Raw genomic sequence first — 20,147 nt, forward strand, 5'->3', positions numbered from 1 at the left:
TATAGCCACATTTTACCATTTCAGTTCCATATAGGTCTAAATCCACTGAGCCTTGAGAAATGAGGATGGACAGGCATATTACGAATTATATTACTGTAACTTGTATCTTAGGCTACAAAAACTGCGATACCTCAGAGAAATTTGAATGGCCTAGGCAACTGAGCTCCAAGTCTTGAGTAGGTTTCCTATTTTGTTACCTGCTAGTCCGAGCTGCCTCACCCATCAACTAAAATGAGGCTACTGTCACCAGAGGTGGTTTCGGCATTTATATTTTATTAACCATTTTTTTTCATTAATTGTTTTACTCTCACATTACAATCTTGTGGCAGTTTAATTATTAAATTTATGTAGTTTTCCTTTTAATTTTCTTTTTTGCGGGGGGGGGGGAGGAAATAAATAGAAGTGAACTGTGTAGGTAGGATGCATTCTGGAGACTTGGTTCAACTTCATGATTGGAGCTCCACATCAGACCTGTGAAAAAGCACAGCCCACATACACACGCTCGCTTGATGAAAGCTGACCGTCTGGCATAAGTCTTTCTTTTAAAAAAAAAAAATACCACAACCGTAGTTTTGGCTGCACAAGCTGAGAGGAAGCACAGGGGATCTTGTTCTGGAAAGAAACACACTGGAGGCAGGATCCCAAAATAAAAATAAAATAAAATAAATCCTATTTCCATTCTTTTAAAACCTGTGTTGGTTAAGTCAGTTATACATGGATCCCAGAATCTGGCTTGATGCTCATTAGCAAAATCCATCATCTTTCTGTCCTTCCCTGAGTTCATTGCCACTTACGGAGGACAGGCATGGCAATGGTGACGAGAGACTGCATGTCCCACACAACTGACACTAGGGTCAGCACCCTGGTGTGTCACACCACCTCCTGTTTATTCCCATAATTTAATTTTGGTGGGTCACAAAGAAGGTTTTTAGCTAGACAATAAATCTTCCTTGGTCTCTCACCAACATTCTGCATACCTGGCTGGCAGCGTACAAAAAACATACATAGGGCAGGCTTTGTTTGGGAGAGCCAGATGTTTTCTGCATGGCACAGCAAAGCTGGCATCTATAATGAAAGATTAACAGGATTGTTCTCTACTCTTAATGCTATCCTAATCAACAACATTATTGGTAAGACTAAATTTCCACGTCTCCCCACAGCTTTGTAGACAATTGGTATTACAGCCACAGCCTTGACAGCTGCACACTTTCCATGGTGGCGCTGGTCACTTGTCTTTGTGCTCTATGCTACTCATGCAGTTCTTTTCTTGGGGTTATCTTCCCTTGGGCTTCTGAAGGGATTGGAATTGTTATTATATGGGATTAGGGATGGTGTGTGAGATGGAACTGGCATTCTCTAGAGAGAGGAATAGCAGTAACTATCTTGCAGTCAGCATACAGGCATGCAAGCACATATACGGGGGGTGGGGAGGGACGAGCATGTACAGCTGCCCCTGTGTACAGCCTTGGTTCAAATGCCCGGAGAGGAAGAGAGAGGGACACCCGGCACAGGCCTGATCTGTATTTGTGTGCAAGTATCTGCATCCATTCCGAAGCTGAATAATAGCACTTCTGCAAAAGGAAAACATTCAAGGGAGAGTAGGGGAGGTTTAAGGCAGTGGTACAATGATCAGCGAACTCCTGCTGTCTATGCAGAGGCAGCAGGCTGTTTCTTGTGCTTGTGGGGGTTTTTTGCTCTGGGCAAAAGGAGCAGAGGATGGCTACAGCAACATAAGGATGGAGCGGACGTAAGAGGGTAAGATCTCCTCTCCTGTCTCATGCACTGTTGCAACTAAAAATGCATCACACTGGTTTCCCAATGGACATCAAAGAAGCGAGGGTACATGTCTGCTTTCCCCTCCCATAGCAGTAGCCAACCCTGCCATATTTTCTGCAGCACTGAGATTTCCTCTTCCCTAGGATTCCCGCTATTTCCCTCTATTTCCAGTGGGACTATGAATGCTAGAAAAGGTGGCCGGTCACACATAAGAGTAGAAAGAATCACAGGCTATCCAAAACCAGGAAGCCTACCGGCATATGACTGCCAGGGCTAGCACTTGGCACGAGATAGGTAGCAGCCACAGAGGTTCTAGGTTTACTTTGTGGAACGGTAAATAAGTTCTGAATTCATTCTTGTTTTAAAGAAAACCCCACCCATCTTCCAGGCAGAAACCGCCTCAATGAGTTCACAGGAGCCATGTTGTCAAATAAGCAGAGAAGCAGCCATGTGGTGAAGGTTGATCCTACTCAAAGTACAAATTGTTCCTTTTCTGTAGCTCCTGGAGGCTCTTGCTGTGATGAAAGACAGATGTTGGTTTCTCTCCCTCCCCTCAGTGCCAAAAAAAAAATCATCAGTAGCTAAAATCAGGAGAAAAAAGTGTCCAAGTCACAGGGGTCGCACAGCAGCAGCAGCCAACACTAAACATTCAAGTTGATAGTTTCGCTATGTACAACATGAGGGAGACATGGTCCCGCCTGCCAGAAGATGTCCCGTTCTGACACTGCAGCCACACACTGTTATCTGATGCGCTTCTCCACTGAGTACACCGAGATGTAGTAGTCGTTGCTTCCAACTGCTAGGTGGGGCTGCAGAGAAGAGGGGGGAAAAGTACTATGTACTTTACACTGGACAGAAAGCATTGAGTAGGCATATTCTCAATGACAGCAGCCCCCCATCCTAGTGCACACAAATGTCAATTAAGAACCCCAGAAAGAGTGCCAGAAGGCATCTTTGTTAGACAGTAGCTCTGTACACATGGCATAAGGAGTACAGGGCAAAAGCACATAGAAGGGGTATGGGACAAAGCACACTCTGGCTACAATGCCCCCCCTCCATAATTTTTACACACGTAGATATTGTGCCTATTTTTGATGGGGATAGCACATGAGGTTACCAGCGGAGGAATAGCACCACCATGCTCGATCTTGCTATGCTGAAATATATGAACAAAGCTACAGCATTTTGCTTTCATTTTTAAAGAAAAGCTCATTATGCAGAATAAACACCCAGCTTCTCATTCTGAAGTGTGCATGCTGCTGCCTGTTTAATGCTCAACTAGATCAACAGACTGACAGATACACATGCACCCATGATGCTCTATACCACTACCAATGTAACTAGGCTTGGCAGTTCAATGGGGTGTGCACCCGAAAAATATTTGGGTTTCCCGCTTAAGGTTTACTCGAAGCGGGAAAACAATTTGGGATAACCCCAATCCCGAAGCGGCAAGCCATACAAATCGCTTTGGGAAGCTTTGCTTTGGGATTCCTGAATCGGCTCAGCAATGCTGGGACCGATTCGGGAACCCCGAATCTTTCCAAATTGGCCCAATTCGGGTTAAAAACGCTAGTTGGAAATGGAAGCGCAAATACATGTGCATCTATGTATGAAGGCTGGGAATCTGGAGATTGGCATGGTTGCAATTCAGAGAAATATACTATCCAGTCCCCAAACTGGTAGAATGGAATATACAAATAGTTTAGAATTTAAATTCTGTGTCTTTAAAAAAACAAACAAATCTGATATATGTGGCTCTGGAGCCAGGAAGGGTAAGGCTGGTATGGCAATGAACCATGTTATCTCCCACATACACTCAAGGTTACAGAACACAGATGTCACTAAAGCATGAGAAGCGGCTCCCATGCTGATATGCTGGTTATCATACCTAACGTATGAAGCAGGCTGTCAAAGAGGCTGATAGGAAGTTTCCAGTGATTAAGGAGGGACTTCTGTATTCCTTCTTGTTGCATTATAACCACAATCTCTTATCTATTAGGTTTTCCCTCTATAGAGACAAATTAACTCTGAAGCATTTTATGCAGTATTAAAAAATGTTTTTTCTTAGTACTCTTGCCAAATTATTTTGTTTATAGGGAATCCACCTATATTCACAGTCAACATATCTACTATGCCCTATTCCCCAGGCATCCCCCCCAGACTAACATCTACTGGAAAATTCTAAATTCTACCAACCTCATCAAAGTAAACACACAGACTTCTACTAGAACTTGCAAGAGTTTGCAAATGAGGCCAGTCACTAAAACCATTCTGTGACTTAATTTGAGCTTTCCTGATTACTGAATTTGCAGGTTTTGAAAAAGGAAAACACATAGGATAGCCTCAGGTCAGCTTTACTAGCACTCATTTTGACACTTGTTTTCTAACCAAATGGCAGAAATATTCTATGCTGAGAAAGGAGACTGACCCAGTGTGGATGGAAAGCTAAGCAGCTGATGGCACCCACTCTCTGCCCCATAAATCCATCATAGTACTTGATATTGTTGATCAGTTCACCATTCCCATTGTAGATTGCTGTAAATTGATTCATAGAGCCGCTGCAAGAGAGAAGAGAGAACACAGCAAACCAATGATGCTACAATGTCGCTGCTGAAACTGACAGGCAGTGTTACTATTATATCGGCTATGGACACAGGTATTCAAACACCAGGAGAAAAGGTTCCAAGCAAGATGCTTGTATTAGCAAACAGATTTGTTTTTAAATCCCTGAAACTCAAGTAGGCATAAGTGCTAAACCAGTATCTGGTAGTGGCGAAAGACTGGAAAAGGATGAACAAACTGAAACGCAATACAGACAGAATGAAAGCGTTGCGGATTCGACAATTTGTCCTGGATAGGGCTCCCCTTAGAGATCAGGCTTATGGCTTGGGTGAGTTTGTCTTTGTCTCCAAATAAGCAAGTGACAGCAGTGGTTGGCTTTTTACTAGCACAGGCTGCTGCACCAGCTGTGGCCCCTCATGGAGATGGCAAATCTGACATGCATGCCTTGGTAACATCCAAACTGCAATTTTATTGTTATACATGTATTTATCTTTATATTTTCTGACCTGCCTGGGTTATGCTTGGCAATGTCTAACAGCATCCAATACATGAATAAATTCTTCAGCACAGTCCCGCCCATCAACAGACTAACAGCAAAAGATTTACGTGCCCTATTTGAGATCAAGGAAAGGGTGAGGGAGAAAGAAAAAAAGGCAGGGAGAAGACAACCATGGGACAATCTTCTTGAGTGAAAATCCCAGTCACCAAACTGGTGAAGTTGAACAGCAGGACTGTAATTCACTTGTGCCGTTGCTGCTCTCAGCAAAGAAAGCCAACATGTTTAAATATGGTGACCAACCACACCCCAAATCCCAGGTGCTCAGAGTTCAAGGAAGCATGCAAGGGTTAAAATACCTCAACTGGAAAGATGGGAAAGAAGCTGCTCTAATTATGTCAAGGAAAAGAAATGAAAATGGTTGAAACAATCAGATTCTTCTCCCTGTGCCCTTGAAGAGGGAGGAGGGGATATTCAGCAGGGTCAAATTGATACTTACCATGCAAACAGGTTGGCTTGTGGGTGAATATCGAGAGCTGTCAGGCCTTTCACTATCTGAAGGACCTTCACTGATTCTGGCATTCTGGGGTCAAAGAAACGGACATCTCCATTGACGCTGCCAAAGAACAAACATTGGAAGATTACTTACAAGCTCCAATATGGTAAGCAAGATTTATTGTTCCAGAACTGGATCCCTACCCCAACCAAGGAAGTGCTGTGCCAATGGTCAATTTACCAGCAAAGCCCGCTCTATTATCTTCTGTCATCAGTCTTTCCTAACTATTGCAATCTGTTTCAGGCAGCATTTGCTCAGCACTAGATCCTCCAGCAGTAAACATCAGTTTGTCTTGGTACAACCTGACTTGCTGGGTGACTTGAACAATATTGATCCATGTGATCTGTGCCAGAGAACTGATTCCAGACTGGCTGGTCTTTGACAGATTTTTTCCACATGAAGGTCTTTAACTATGGTGATATGAGCATGTAACTAAGATCACAGCTGATAAAATGAACTTTTTGGCCCTCAGACTACCACCTGGATTAATACCTTATGAAACTAACCTTCACCACTTCCCACACAATCAAGGTGTTGCATTTTTGAGGGAGACAAAGTTGAAACCTTGGTTCTAGGTAGAGCCAGATTATGTACAATTGAAGTAAATTACAGTTTAGGGTCTCATATTATAAGTGGCCTCTAAATTAAAATACAACAACTAAATACAACTGTTAGAATATCACACCATTTTTGCAAATGTCATGGGGCCTCTTAAACTTTAAACAGTTTAGGGATATAGCATGTCCATTCCTGGTACTACAATTGGACAAACGATGCATTTCTTAGTAAAGGTACTGGCCTCTTAATGATCATTACTACAAAATAAAACTTTATAAAGGAACTTTATAAAGGAACTGAAGAACATTGTTGTTCTTAAACAACCTCCTGCTATAATTTCGAATGCAAAAAGAAACTAACTAAAATAATACAACAGAATAACTAGAGTGAGAAAGATGGAAGAAGATGTGTAACAAATCCTAGTCAGTGGAAATTATCTTGTTTTGAGTGTAGAGATGGGCATGAACTGGAAAAAAACCGAACTGTGTGGTTCGTGGTTCGTCACATTTCACGAACCACGAACTTTCACAAACCTGCCCCGGTTTGTGAACCAGTTCATTTGGTTCATAAAAATGTCACATCCAGGTCAGCAAATTGTCACTTCTGGGCCAACAGAAGGCCATTTCAGGGTCAGTAGAAGGTCTGCAGGAAGTTCATCCCCTATTTACTAGGAAACAGATTGATCAGCGCCACGCTATCTGCAGTGATGAACCAAAAAATGAACCAAATGAATCAGCCTAAAGTTTGTGGTGGTTCGTCAGAAATGGGCTCTGACGAACCGCAAGTTCATGAACCACAAACCGGCCCAGTTCGTGCCTAACTTTGGTTTGTATTTCGGTTCGTGCCCATCTCTACTTGAGTGTTACCTTGTTGCAGAAACGTGGGATATAAATAGACTAGTATTTATGACTAGCAGGGTGCCTTCTTGGGTCTTTTTGATCTGGACAACTAGTACATAATGCGGTAATTGTGCACACAGGTTTTTGTTCCTCATGGTTGCTGATAAAGACTTGAAAACAGCATTTGCTAAGATTCTGGAATGACATAGGTCTTCCAGGAGTCAGAAATTCTGGATTCTTGATCCCTGTCTGCACCCCCCCACGATTCAAAATCTTAACTGAAGAGAAGCGGTATTAAAAACTGAATAAATAAATAAATTCTGGAAATCCGCTTGCCTTTGCTCCAACCTACCATTTCCTATTCTTAAATTCCACAAATTCCCAGATCTTGTAAAATGAATGAAATTAGAAACAGCAAGATGGAATTACATGGAAACATACTGGCTTTACATAATTAATTGTGGTCGCTCAATTGAGTGTAAAAACCTTCATCTGTCCAGCCTATCAAGTCCATGCACTATTCATTCCCTACTCAGTGTGCATTACAACAGCTGGCTGGAAAATGCAACCATGGGTACTTCAAACAGTCAAAAGCCGCATCTGAGAAATGCATTTCCTCCTACCTTGGGAAAGTTAGGTAACTCCACAACTAAACTTATACTGCTCTTTCTTACACAACTTCCTGGATCTTTTCACCTCTCCAGTCTTGCCTATTTATTATGAGAACTGGACACGGAACAGCCTTGTTGCAAAAGCAGAGCATAATTTGTGTTAGGAATCACTAGGGCTTAACTTGGTCATCACTTTTCAGCAGCAGCCAGGGATGCTTGAATAACAAAGAAAGAGCCTCTGAAGTGTGCGGCGCTCCCTTCCCTCACCATTTAGAGACCACAAGCTGTCCATGCAGAGCAGTAAGGCTCATACAGTACGCAGGGCAGCTATAAAATTCTGGGGTCTGAGAGCCAAGCTACAAGTGACGCCTGACACAGGTTGGACACTTGTCAGCTTCCCTCAAGTTTTGATGGGAAACGTAGGCATCCTGGTCTTGCAGCTGTAATGGAGAGCCAAGCTGTAAAACCAGGACGCCTACATTTCCCATCAAAACTTGAGGGAAGCTGACAAGTGTCCAACCTGTGTAAGGCATCACTTGTAGCTTGGCTCTCAGAGCACCAGGCACGGTGCTGCTGGAGGATAGCAGCAGCATACCTGTTCTAATTAAACTTATTGTGTGAGTTCTTTTGAATCGGAGGGGAACCCAAATATATTGTGTTTGTGTGTGTGTAAGTTCAGGAGGAATCTTTATCTGAAGGAAATCAGCAACCCTGAGGGAAAGGCCTGGCTTGAGCTTTGGTGTCTTTTTGTACAAATCAAGCACATATTTGCATCAATATCTTATGATGGGTTTGTGAATGTGCTTGGGAGAAGAAAACCATCAAATCGATTGATATCATAATTACAAAAAGCTCCAAATCTCATTGTCAAGACATTAAATTTAGGGCAATTTCAACTTGAGACTGACTTGCACTTTAGGGAGAATGACCATAAATGGAATTTGAAAAAAAAAAATGAAGAAAAAATGAAGCAGTAACTCCATTCAAAAGCCTTGAATGTCAACAAAATAATGTAAAAGCCAATATTCAAATATACCAGAAGGTAATGGAAAATCTTTAGCCCTGTAGTTAAAGCTATGTATCCTTCAAGGTGCCAAGAACCCAGAGTACACAGAGTCTATCAAGTACTTTGTGCTTCAGTTAAGAGTTTTGGAGACCCAGGCTGAATGCCGAGAGAAAGGCTGCAACGGCTCAAGACATTAGCATTCCATGTGGCTGTTTCCCAGCTCCTCTGCTGGTTTCATCTGGTATTGAGATGGCAGGACAGGGCCCTGAGTGACTACAGCCACAAAGGATGGCCCTTCAAGGGCCCAAAGAGGAACAGGAAAAGAACCCCTGGATCCTTTTCATACCATATCATCCCCCTTTTAGGAAGGGAGAAGAAAGTCAGGGAAAATGCTTCAACTGGGGTTGTAACAATAATCACCTATACAGTTGTAGTTTTGATTTCAATATACTGCAGCCATTGGCTTTTGTATAGGAAAAAGGATTTTGGCAAAGACCGGAGGTATTTTAGCACCACTGCCTTCCTCTTCACCAGTGTTAGCATTAATAGCCTCCTAAGGCTGTGGCTGTTCTAGGGCATTTTTACTTTTTCCGAGTTGCAGAAGTGAAAGAGCTTATTGAATCCATTTCCAACGGGACTGCTATGAGGGTGCGTGTGTGTGTTTCCCCCCTTTCATGTCCTTGGTTTCCAATTTTGTTATTTAGACCATGGCCTTTCCATGGACACTTTGGTCTGCTTTCAGTGCTATGCTTGTACTATTAGCCGAGAATACTTTCTCAGACCCGGACTATTTTAGCTGTTCTTCTTCCTGCCCTAATCCATGTCCCATGTAATCACTTAGATTCTCTAGCTCTTCTACTATTAAAGTTCCAGACACTCGTGATGCTACTGCTATATGCCACTGTGTTCCCCTTCTTGTTTGTACACATTTTTTGAGTTTCTATCAATATGTTTTTTCTATCATATTACTGAATATATATACATCTTTTCACAGAGAAAATTGGTACTTATTCCTAATTTCTATTTCTTTTTCTTTTTTTCCTTTGATGCCTTTTATTAACCTGGAAAAACTTTTCAATAAAATTCTTTTTTAAAAAAAAGATACCTTTTTTCCCTATCAATTTTCTTTCTGGCTTGCTGTTACATATTTCGTTTTCTCTTTTTCTTCCATCTTCTTTTACAGCTGTTTTCTTAGATATTTTAACATTTTTTATTTATTTAAAACATTTATTAGCTGTCCTTCTGCCTTACGGTCCTCTTGGTATAGCTGCCAATATACCTTCTCAGCAAATGCTCCATCACTTCAATTTTTTTCAACTTTTCCATTTTCATGAATCTGCATCCACCTTGCTCGATAATCTTTTGTCATATTATATTTTCCTCTGTGGATCTCCCAGTGATTCTTTTATCTTAAAGTCTGAGCATTTTCTCTAGTATTTCACTTTTCTTTACCCTCCTCCTGTGAAATGGATTTTTCACGTTTTTAAATAAATATGGCTTCATCATCTAATTTTATTCTCCTCTTAGCTTCTATTCTAAGTTTTTCTCTCAATCGTTTCTGCCCCGTTTTCTTCCATATAGTCATTCCTTCCTGTCCTCTCTGTTCAGGCTCTTGTAGATAATGCTTCTTCTACTCATGCTTCTTTCTTCTTCTTCTAACTCTCTCCATGAACTGATCTTTTCTTCTTCACAATTTTTTTCTTATACTCTTGTTTGTTTTTCCGATTTTGCTTTGTGATTTCTCATTTTCTACTTGTGTGCTTGATTCTCCTTATTAAAACCCCTTTCCTACTGCTCTTTTACTGCATATTTTAACTTTTCAGGATATCTACTTTTCTTACTATAAATCTGTTATGTCTCCCTATTCTGAAGTAAGCTTCTCAATATTTTTCCTTCTTCAATAGATGTCCTATTTTGCTGTTTCCATCAACTTAAAAAGTTCTTGACCTCCCTTAATCGGTGTTTCAATTTACTTCTAAATAACTGTTACATCCCTTTCAATTTTTTTTTTTTAAAAAATCCAGTTATTCCACTGATTTGGCTCTTTCTTACACTTCTAACAATCTGCTACTTGCTAAATCACATGGTCAGTTTTCTGTTCCTCTTTACTCAACATCACTTTTTCTCTCTGTGTTACAGTCTATGGGTTTTGGTTGACATATTTTCTTGGACTCATCCTTGTATTCCTGAGGGCTATTTTACTCTATTAACGGTAATTCAAATTTTTTCTGCCTCTCAATTCCATGTTCTAAAGGGATCTGTTTTGCTCTCTTTTCTGCCTTTCCTCTTGATCCTATTATTCACCCTCTTAACATTTTTAATTTGTGTCAAAGATCTGCAACTTTACCTTTCTTTCCTCTGATTTCTTCCTAATGTCCTGCCTTGTTGCTCTTCTGTTCTGCTGCCCATTCAGGTTTTTTTTCTGTATATCATTTTACTCTAATTTTTTCTCTGCTACAGTCCTTTGATTTGTTCTCATTCAATCCACATGCATTTTTGCTTTCTGTTTTTAAACTTTACTAACTCTTTGGCTTCTTAGCTATATTTTCTTATATTTTCTCTCTTTGTTTTTTGCTATCATTCTGCTAACAGTCTTCTCTTTTAAAACTTTGGTTACTTCTCCTTCATGCCTCTGTTTCTTCACTCCTGCTGCCTCTATTCTCTGGAATTCCCTCCGCCTCTCCTTCCAATTTTCCAATAGTATTCTCTTTCTATAATGGTAAGGATGCGGGCAGGGTTTGTTCTTTTTTAATAGTACATCACGTAGTGTTTGAGGCCCTTTGTAAAAATAGTAGTAGTAATAGTCGTTATCATAGTAGTAGTAGTAGTTGTAGTAACAAAGGCTCTGTGAGGACCCCCCCCCCAAGTCTAAGCAGGAGTTCCTAGATGCCAAGTAACTGTCAGCAAATTAAAATAAGATTTATAAACAAATGGAGGCAACATTTATTAAATTTATTTTTGCAGATGTACAGGTAGAAGGCTCCAGGGTTGTACTCAAAGGAGAGACTATGAAACCATAGCAATAAAAACTAAATAGCTAATATTTGATTTCTGTGTACAATCAGCAAAAGCTGGGATAAGCGAATAGATCGTTATCTGAAGGCTGAGAGCACATAGCTCTCCTGCTTAAACACTGGCTGAAAAGGAGTACGCGCTCCGATCTAATTCCAAAAGAAGCTATATGTACAGAACGGAAGCTGGCTCACATACTGCTGTACTACAAATCCCAAAGGTCAACACTGGATGCTATGAAAGGAAGAACCACAGAGACAAACAATGCTCTCCAATGGTCACTCGGAGTTTTTAGCTGTCAGAAATATGGCATCATCCTTCATAGGCCTTTTCAGCCACCATTGCTCATTATTGGCTAACTAACCACGGGTAGCACCAATGGATAAAGAAAAAAGAGGAGCAGGGAAGTATCCAACTACTACTGAAAAATGATCGCTCGACTCATTTAGGTTGAAACAGTTCAAAGTATTATGGTAAACTAACAGCATACATGAAATATAAATAGTAAAACAAACAAAAATGTTTAAAGCTTCCACTATATTTTCCAGTGCAAAGGCTTTCACCAGAGATGTCGCTCTGTGTCCACAGACAATAATAGTCCAACAGCAGTTTTCCATTGAATACCATCTGGATTGGAAGTTCAGATTTTGTGTGATGCTGGTCTTTTTCTGTGATCAGCTTTCAAACTTCTTCCAGATCCTTCCATACCTAATTAGCCAGCCTCTGGTTAGAAATAATTATCCAATCAGTGTCCAGAGCTGGCGCTGTGGCACAGCCCAGACTGCCTGCAGCAGCCCCTCCTACCGGCCAATGGCACTCACCCAGAACTCCTGAATCCTCAGGGAAAATAGGCACCTGAGACCAGCACTGGGTCCATCAAGCTGAGGAAGAGGTCAGCTGAACCTGTTGGGAAGGCTGCTGTGAGGGCTGCCAGGTCCATCAAGTCGGGGAAAGCCCGGTCAAACCCGCTGGGAAGGCCATTGTGAGGGCCGCTGCAAAGAGCTGCATTGCTGGGGCCAGCTGCTCTCTCCTGACCACTGCAGTGAGGATTCCCGCTGCAGTACTCAGTGGCAGTAAAGAAGTGGCCAGCTTGACTGGCTCGCCACTGTCCCCAGGCCAGGAAGGCTATGGCCTAGGGAAGGGCAAAGGGCAGGCCCAAGGCACAAGCCCCAGATGGCCAGGGGAACAGCCCTGGGGAAGGACAGTATGGCTGCAGGTGGCTCAGGTTTTGGGCTTGGCATAATAATAATAATAATAATAATAATAATAATAATAATAATAATAATAATAAATTTATATAGTGCCCTTTAGGACAACTTAATGCCCACTCAGAGCGGTTTACAAAGTGTGCTATTATTATCCCCACAACAATAAACCCCCTTTGAGGTGGGTGGGGCTGAGAGAGCTCCTAGAAGCTGTGATTGACCCAAGGTCACCCAGCTGGCTTCACGTGGAGGACGGGGGAATCAAACCAAGTTGTCCAGATTAGAGTCCCGCACTCTTAACCACTACACCAAACTGGCAGAGCCCTGGGATGTGGGGGGGGGGGGAAGGCAATAATTTAGGAGGGATCGACATAAGGAGGGCAGAACCCCCTGGCTGGGGGAGGAGAATGGAGGTCTGTTCCTGGGGAAAGGGGCAACCTCTCAGGTGGGAGAAAAGCTTATAGGGGAAGCTGCCCTGGCATCTCTCATGCCATTTCTGATGCTGCCAAAGGAGGATGCCCTCCTTGGAGACTTGCACACACAGCGATCTGACAAAGTGGTCTGGGTACTAGGCCCACACCCAGGGACCCATACAAGGCAGCAATGCCATGGCAGAAGGACAGCCAATGACCCCGGTGACTGAGGAACGTCACAATAAGGAAGTTTCTTGCTCTCTCTGGTCCAAAGTCCCAATCAAGTGTTCAGACTGATTAGAACTAAGGCTAGGCCCTTTTGAATTGTGTCTACCATCTGAGACCTGACTTGTAAACTATGTACAGACAATGCAAATCCTGTAGTTTAGCTCCTTTAAAGTATAACTGATACTTTTCTTACTGTATTATTTTGAGGATACTACAGAATGGAGGCCTCCATAAGGCACGCATAGCTTGCCATGAGTCTTTGAAAAGGGGCTGTCTGAGGCATGTCAGATGCCGCTGAGAGGGAGGCCTTGGAGATCTGTAAATGAATTTAAATAAAAACAGGAGACCTGGGTTGCTGAAGTTTGAGAGCCACTGCTACACAATGGAAGCACTAATTTCTGTCACTGTACTAATGAATGTTACAAATGCTTGCCAAATTTAGTGGCTGAAGCAAGCATGCAGCAACAATGCAGGCCAAATTTCAAGGAGAAAATTTAACAGCACATACTGGATGTGCTATGAAAATACTACATATTACTATTTATTTCATTACTGAAAAGGTCACCAGAAGAGGCTGGCACAGTCCGGAAAATGGACCTAATTTTGTCATTGTCCATCCTGGTTCATGGTTCGTGAACATGCGATTTGTGGGACTCGCATTTTCACGAATTTTGGTCCGTTTGGCCCCGTCTGTTGGGCTGTGAGTCTAGACATCCTGGTGCTGATCTATCAATTCCCTAGGCAATGGAGGGAACATCCACAGACCTTTTGAAGCCCTTAAAACCTTGATGGGCAGCTCTGTCTGCCAAGTGGAGAGCTTCCATTCTGCATCAGAGGCGTGTACGTTCTGTAGCCAATCATAGCCCTCAAACCCTTGATAGGCAGCTCTGCCTACCAAGCAGAGAGCTCCCATTCTTCTTTATGCGAGCAAGGAGCAAGAATTAATACCCAAGGCAACGGCTGGGAAGGTGTCTGTGTGGTGAGTGAGGGGGCTCTTCCCACACCTTTTTCTGTTTGATTTTGCCTCACTGCAACTTTTTGGTGTTGCCAGCCAATGCAAGACAATTGGCATTTGCGACTCCTAGTATCTACTGGAAGTTTCCCAGGGGTGGTCACTTTGTGGCTATAACTCGGACGTTCAAAATGCAATCTTGGCCAAACTTGAAGGGTGGTTGGAGGAGAAGTTGCTGAAGATTCTCTGCGAGTTTGGGCTCTCTGGGTGTGAAGGGGTGGAGCCAGGGCTGCTGGAAGTGATGGGCCAGGGACCAATGAACTGGTCCGCAAACCAGGCTGGTCTGAAAAGTTCGTGGTCTGTGGTCCATGAAAATCGACAAACCATGGTCCGACAGTCTGTGGGATTCTCCTGGTCCGTGCCCACCTCTAGTCACCAGTGCAATTGGTGAGGGGAACTCTAATTCAGAAAGCCTTCTTGTGCAGTTCATAAAATCTGCCTGAAGTATTTGATGAAGCACAACAAACTTCTCAAAAGAATTAATCTATATGAGGTAGAGTTGCTATTTACCAATCTAAATTCTAACTGCAGCAGTGTTGTGTCTTAAATTCTGGCTGAAACAAAAAAAATCCGCCTACTGTTAAGAATTTCTTTAGCAGAACCATTATAATTAGGAGTAACTTGCTCAGTCTCAGAAGGATGCTATTCTTGGAACTGTTCTAACCATCTTGAGACACGTGAAGGGAAAGAGTACTTGAGAGCAACTTTGGCTTATGTACACTTTCCTTGTTGCAGCTGCTTCTGTTTCTTCAAAGTTCTTTTCTGTTCCAGCAGAACAAGCGCTACATACAAAGCGGAGTAGGAGACATCCCTTAACAATGACAACAAAGAACCAAGTGGAAGCCAGTATCTGCAGTGCCCCATCCCAGACAATTCAAGACTCTGAGGTTAGAACTGACCTTCAGAGTGCTGCTTTTGCCATAAGGAGAAGTGCCGAGATTAGACATTTATCCACAGTTATTCTCCACTTCACTTCTTGGTACATAAATCTCTTTGCAAAGCTTTTACTGACCTTTGAAATGAACAAAGATCACTATTCATAGCGTTATTCCCAAAGGGTGGCAGTGCATGTTCTGTGGGTCCTTAATGTTAACGTTTCAGGACAAACATTTATCAGCTAATGAGAAGTATAATGCTGAAGTCCTAAATTATGTCACCTATCCTTGATCAGAACCAGTGAGGGGGCCTGGATACGTGCCTAGAAAGAATCAACCGTATTTCATATATTCTGATGGAATCAGGAAAAGAGGGTGTAATCTAGCCAGGTAAATGTTACAAAGGCATGTTACTCCCACTAGGTGATGCTCAGGCTGCTCGGTTATAGCAGGCTACCATCCTCAACTGTTATTTATTTAATAAAATTACAGGGCAATTCTAAACAGGGTTGCACTTACCTGTAACCTTTGTTCATCAAGTTCTTCTGTGCAGGCACACATGGGGACTGCACATGCAGAGGCCAGCCACTTGGAAAAGTTTCTCTCACTTCTTTAAAATGCCATGAGGGGTTGTTCCTTTCCAAGCATGTAGAAGCCCGTTTTCCTGCCTAAATGGTCAGGGCCAAAATTGGGCCCAAAATGGCAAAAAGGGGACTGAAAATGGCTGGAAAAGGGCCCAAAATGGTCAGGATCGGGCCGCTGCAGAGTGGGAGAGTGATCTACCACCCGTCAGAGGCCCGATCTGGGCTGTTTCAGCCCCAATCCAGGATGAAACAGGCCCAAAATGGCCAAGAGGGAGGATCTGCCTGCAGAGCAGCTAATTCACGAACTCACCTGGCTGTTGTGATAGCCACAAGGAAGGCAACTTTCAGTGTGAGAACGTCAAGCGAGCAGGTAGCCACTGGCTCGAAAGGTAGCAACATGGGATGGGATGGCGCCAAGGACAGAGACCACTGTGGGACGACAAGAGTCACTGGAGGGTGCAAATTGAGCATCTCCTTTAGGAAGCAGTGAGAAAAAAACCCAATTTACCTCTATTTGAACATGAGATGCAGAAATGCTGCCAAATGTACTTTGAGTGAGGAAGTGGCTAAGCCACCCACTAGTAACTCACACAAATACTCTAAGATAAGGTTCAAAGGGCAGTGATGAGGGTCAGGACCCTTTGCCATGGCCTATGCTATAAAGAGCATCCACTTGGTGCCCTAGCTCTTACATCTTGAGCGTCTTCTGGTACTCATCAAGACCCTTTGAACTTGTTCAGAAACAGCTAAGGTTGAGGGTAGAGCCACCATGCTGTGAGATGTGGCTTCAACGGGTTGTGGTGAAGTACCACACCCCAGTGAATCACATCCGGTACCTGAGGGAGAGTGATATAGTTCTGTTTGGACAGCCTGAGAAGTTTTGGAAACCAAATTTGTCTTGGTCAAAAAGGGGCTATGAGAACACAGTTTGGTATTATCCCTCTTGATCTAACACTGCTGGCACTGCTCAGAGCTGAATAGGCTGCATGAGCAGTATCATTAAAGTAAAGATCTAACAGATCACTATGACTAGGATAGGGATAGGATGGAATGCATGAAAAAGAGGGCCTGTCCAAACGCATTGGAAGGTATCCCCTACAGACTGTGAATCGCTTCCTGCCATGGAGCAAAAGGTTTGGTACTGTCTGCTGTTGCAAACAGATCATATTTGGAAAACCCACTACAGAAACACAGGTTGTATATATACTCCTCTCTCACAGCATGTGACTGTTCAGATGGGGAAATGGGCTCCTATGTGCTCGGAGAGAAGCAGCACATAAAGCAGCTTTAAAGAAGCAAGAGAAACTTCCAAATGACTGACTTGAGCATACACAGTAGTCCCAATGTGGGACTGCACAGAAGAATGAATGAAGACGAAAGCAAAGTTACACCCTTCTAAATCCATTGAGGTCCGTGGACTTGGAAAGGTGTAACTCTGAATAGGACTGTACTTGTATATCTCAACATTCCTCCAGGGAGCTCAAGATGGCATTCACAAAGTTTTAAGTGACCCCCCCATCCAGGAATGGACCAGACCCAGACCGGCTTAGCGTCAATAAGATGGCTGATCATGTGACTTCAGATTGTGAGCTTATCTACAATTGCTGGGCAATTCCTTCTGAAGAAAAAAAAGAACCAAACTGTATGCAGCTGAAATGATATGGGGTTCCAAACATGGATGGAGGCCAAAGTATATTTCATGTAAGATCCTGGTTTGTTTCAGGGATCTGGCGAGTAGAATTGTCAGGAAGACATGCCAGAGAGAAGTGATCTATGAGCCCGTTAGATAATGACAGCGAGGTTTGCTAAGAATAAATCATGGAGAAATGGTATGAGGAATATAAAAGTAATACAGGAAAAAGCTGCTCATCTGACATATTGAACCACTTCAACCCCCTTCCAGGAAAAATAAAAATCATAACATTTGCTGCCCATCCCCAGCGGGGAGAAAGTGTTGCATTTCAAAGAACTACATTTTCTTTCAATTCTATATACCAGGCAGAGCTTCTCTCAAAACAAACTGCGGCTTACCAGCAGTAAATTATATTCTGCTGTCCTTTGAATGGGACAATAAACAAACACAGTGCTCCCACACCATATTTACAAAGCATGAGAAATGGATTTATGCACAGAAAATTGCTAGAAGAAGAAATAATCCTGCATAGCAATAAGCCAAGAAAGGCAATGAAATCCCACCAACCCTCACTCTTTTTTAAAAAAAAAATTTCAGCATCTGGTCCCTCCCTAGCAAGTCTTGCTTCATCTCCTCCCTTTTACGCCACATCCATTAAGAAGGTTTTCCTAATTAAGCTTAGAACACTGTACCCTCAGGGGTTTCCAAACAAGGGATTCAGCGCCCTGAAGAAGCAGCAGGCCACTGCAAGAAAAGGAGTGGATATTCTTTGATGACCTGTCCCACAGGCCCAACCTAAAGTCATGAAGAAATATGATCATATTGTGTACTCCCAGGGCTCATTTCGAGGGGGAACGCACAGGAACGCAGTTCCAGCAGTTCCCCAAAGAGGTCACATGGCAGGTGGCCCCGCCCACCTGTCCCTCAGCCGTTTGGGGCCCATTTTGGCCTGGATTGGGGCCGAAATGGCCTGGATTGGGCCTCTGACGAGTGGTGGATCCCTCTCCCACTCAGCAGCGGCCTGATCCTGACCATTTTGGGCCCCTTTTCAGCCATTTCCTGCCCCTTTTTGTTATTTTGGGCCCAATTTCGGCCCTGAATGGGCAGGCTTGGGTCCAAAACAGCCAGAATAGGTGACGTCAGGAGGTGTGCCATATGCAAATCAGTTATACTAATGACACACTTCGGTGATGGCAAGAGGCGTGGCATATACTAATGAGTTATGCTAATGAATCCCTCCAGCTCTTTTTCTATGAAATGACCCCTGTGCATTCCCATTTGTGTCAGACAGACAGCAGTGCATGGGGCAAAATGTTATCTGTGTGAGCCTTCTACTTCTCTGGGTAACACAAATAATAACGCTCTGACCTAAACCACAGTGCCTCCCTCCGCTTTTTGTCTGAATGGCCCACATTTTAAAATGCGATCGATCACCAGCAGACTCTTTAATTTGGGGAGGTTCAAATTGTTTGTCCTGCCCGAAGTTTTAAAACCGTTTGCTCTTAGGAACGAGGTTACTCATTTCCTCTCCCACCTCCCCCAGACACCCCCCGGAAGCTTCGGAGCAGAAGTTAATTGAAGAGCAGAAATGCCAAAGTGAGAAGCTGAAACCTCGTTGCTGTTTAAATACCAGAGCTGGATTTTTAAACAAGAGAGTGCAAAATAATGTTTTGACAGGAAAATGTCGCATGCATATTCAGAGACCCTTGTTCCTTTCCTTTTTTTTACCTGACACTCATGATGTTGCCTTCCAGATGTTTCTGCAAATATGCCTTCACCACCCAGGCTGTGTGCTCTCGATAGGTCATCACGCGGCTAGAAGAGGGGGAGAGGGAGGAAGCTTCGTGAGACACGGCTGAGAAACACCCAGGACCGGCTCTGCAATCATCCAAGGGAAACCAGCTGCCTGCTGGGACTAGTTTCCCATTTAAGTACAACTGCAGGCCTTTGAAATCGAAGATGGAGACGACATATAGGCACCCCATCTCGCAACTACACTTTTCAGCAGGTACTCTGGTCTGCTGCTGGCCAGATATGATATGAGAGGAAATAACAGCTTGAGAAAATGGGGGGGGGGGAATCTCCTTTTTGCATGAAAAGATTTAAAGCGGTTACTTTAGTGTTGACTTCAGTAAATGTCATAATTTCTGAATTTCAGAAGGGAGGGGGAAATCCATGCAGTGACATTAGGCTTTTTTCAACTGAAGGAGACTCAAAATTAATTGAAAAAATTAACTCAGCAACTCCTCATAGCATTGGCTGCCAGGTCACAGTTTTGTGGAGACAAGCAGGTGAGAAATACAGAGTTTGGCAGGTAAATTCCCAAGCAAGTGTAATTTGCAGAATATTGAGATAAAAGCTTATGGTGAGGACTTAAGTCTGGAAGAAACATGGTGACGGAATTGTGCCCTGTAGTATGTTATAAAACTAATCACAGAGCCCTCAAATGATAGATCTGCTTTGCCTTCTCATTCACAGACTCAAGAAATTAAGACAGTGTCAGAATTACTTTCCTTATCATTTTTTTGTAAGATATAATGGGCAATCCCTTCTTAAGCTACTTAGGATGCGCAATTATGGAGTATGGTAACAGAGGAAGATGTGTGTCTGTTACATAAAAGAAATATAGGGTGATTCTTACAGGATTCTACAAAAAGGTTTTGTGGTGGTTTGGGAAAATTACCTTGCCTATGTAAATCGTTTTGGAGTTGTGCACTGTTTTTCACATAATAAAAAGGAAGCATTCAATATCCTTTCCATGTTATGGGTTGGATCCAGTGG

General features: G+C 42.9%; 1 protein-coding gene across 3 annotated transcripts in view; it reads right to left on the reverse strand.

Moving 5' to 3' along the window:
* Nucleotides 1-234: 234 nt before the first annotated feature.
* The window catches only part of RPTOR (regulatory associated protein of MTOR complex 1), a 525,720-nt gene continuing 505,807 nt past the window's right edge, over nucleotides 235-20,147 (reverse strand). For all 3 annotated transcript variants that reach the window (XM_054976818.1, XM_054976816.1, XM_054976815.1), the window contains 4 exons: nucleotides 19,095-19,181; nucleotides 5,334-5,450; nucleotides 4,205-4,334; nucleotides 235-2,585 (listed from right to left, as the gene is read on the reverse strand). In XM_054976818.1, the coding sequence (XP_054832793.1) occupies nucleotides 2,517-2,585; nucleotides 4,205-4,334; nucleotides 5,334-5,450; nucleotides 19,095-19,181 (403 nt within the window). In that variant the 3' untranslated portion in view covers nucleotides 235-2,516. The remainder of the gene's footprint in view (nucleotides 2,586-4,204; nucleotides 4,335-5,333; nucleotides 5,451-19,094; nucleotides 19,182-20,147) is intronic.

This window comes from Eublepharis macularius, chromosome 4, assembly GCF_028583425.1.
Source record: "Eublepharis macularius isolate TG4126 chromosome 4, MPM_Emac_v1.0, whole genome shotgun sequence".
NCBI lineage: Eukaryota > Metazoa > Chordata > Lepidosauria > Squamata > Eublepharidae > Eublepharis > Eublepharis macularius.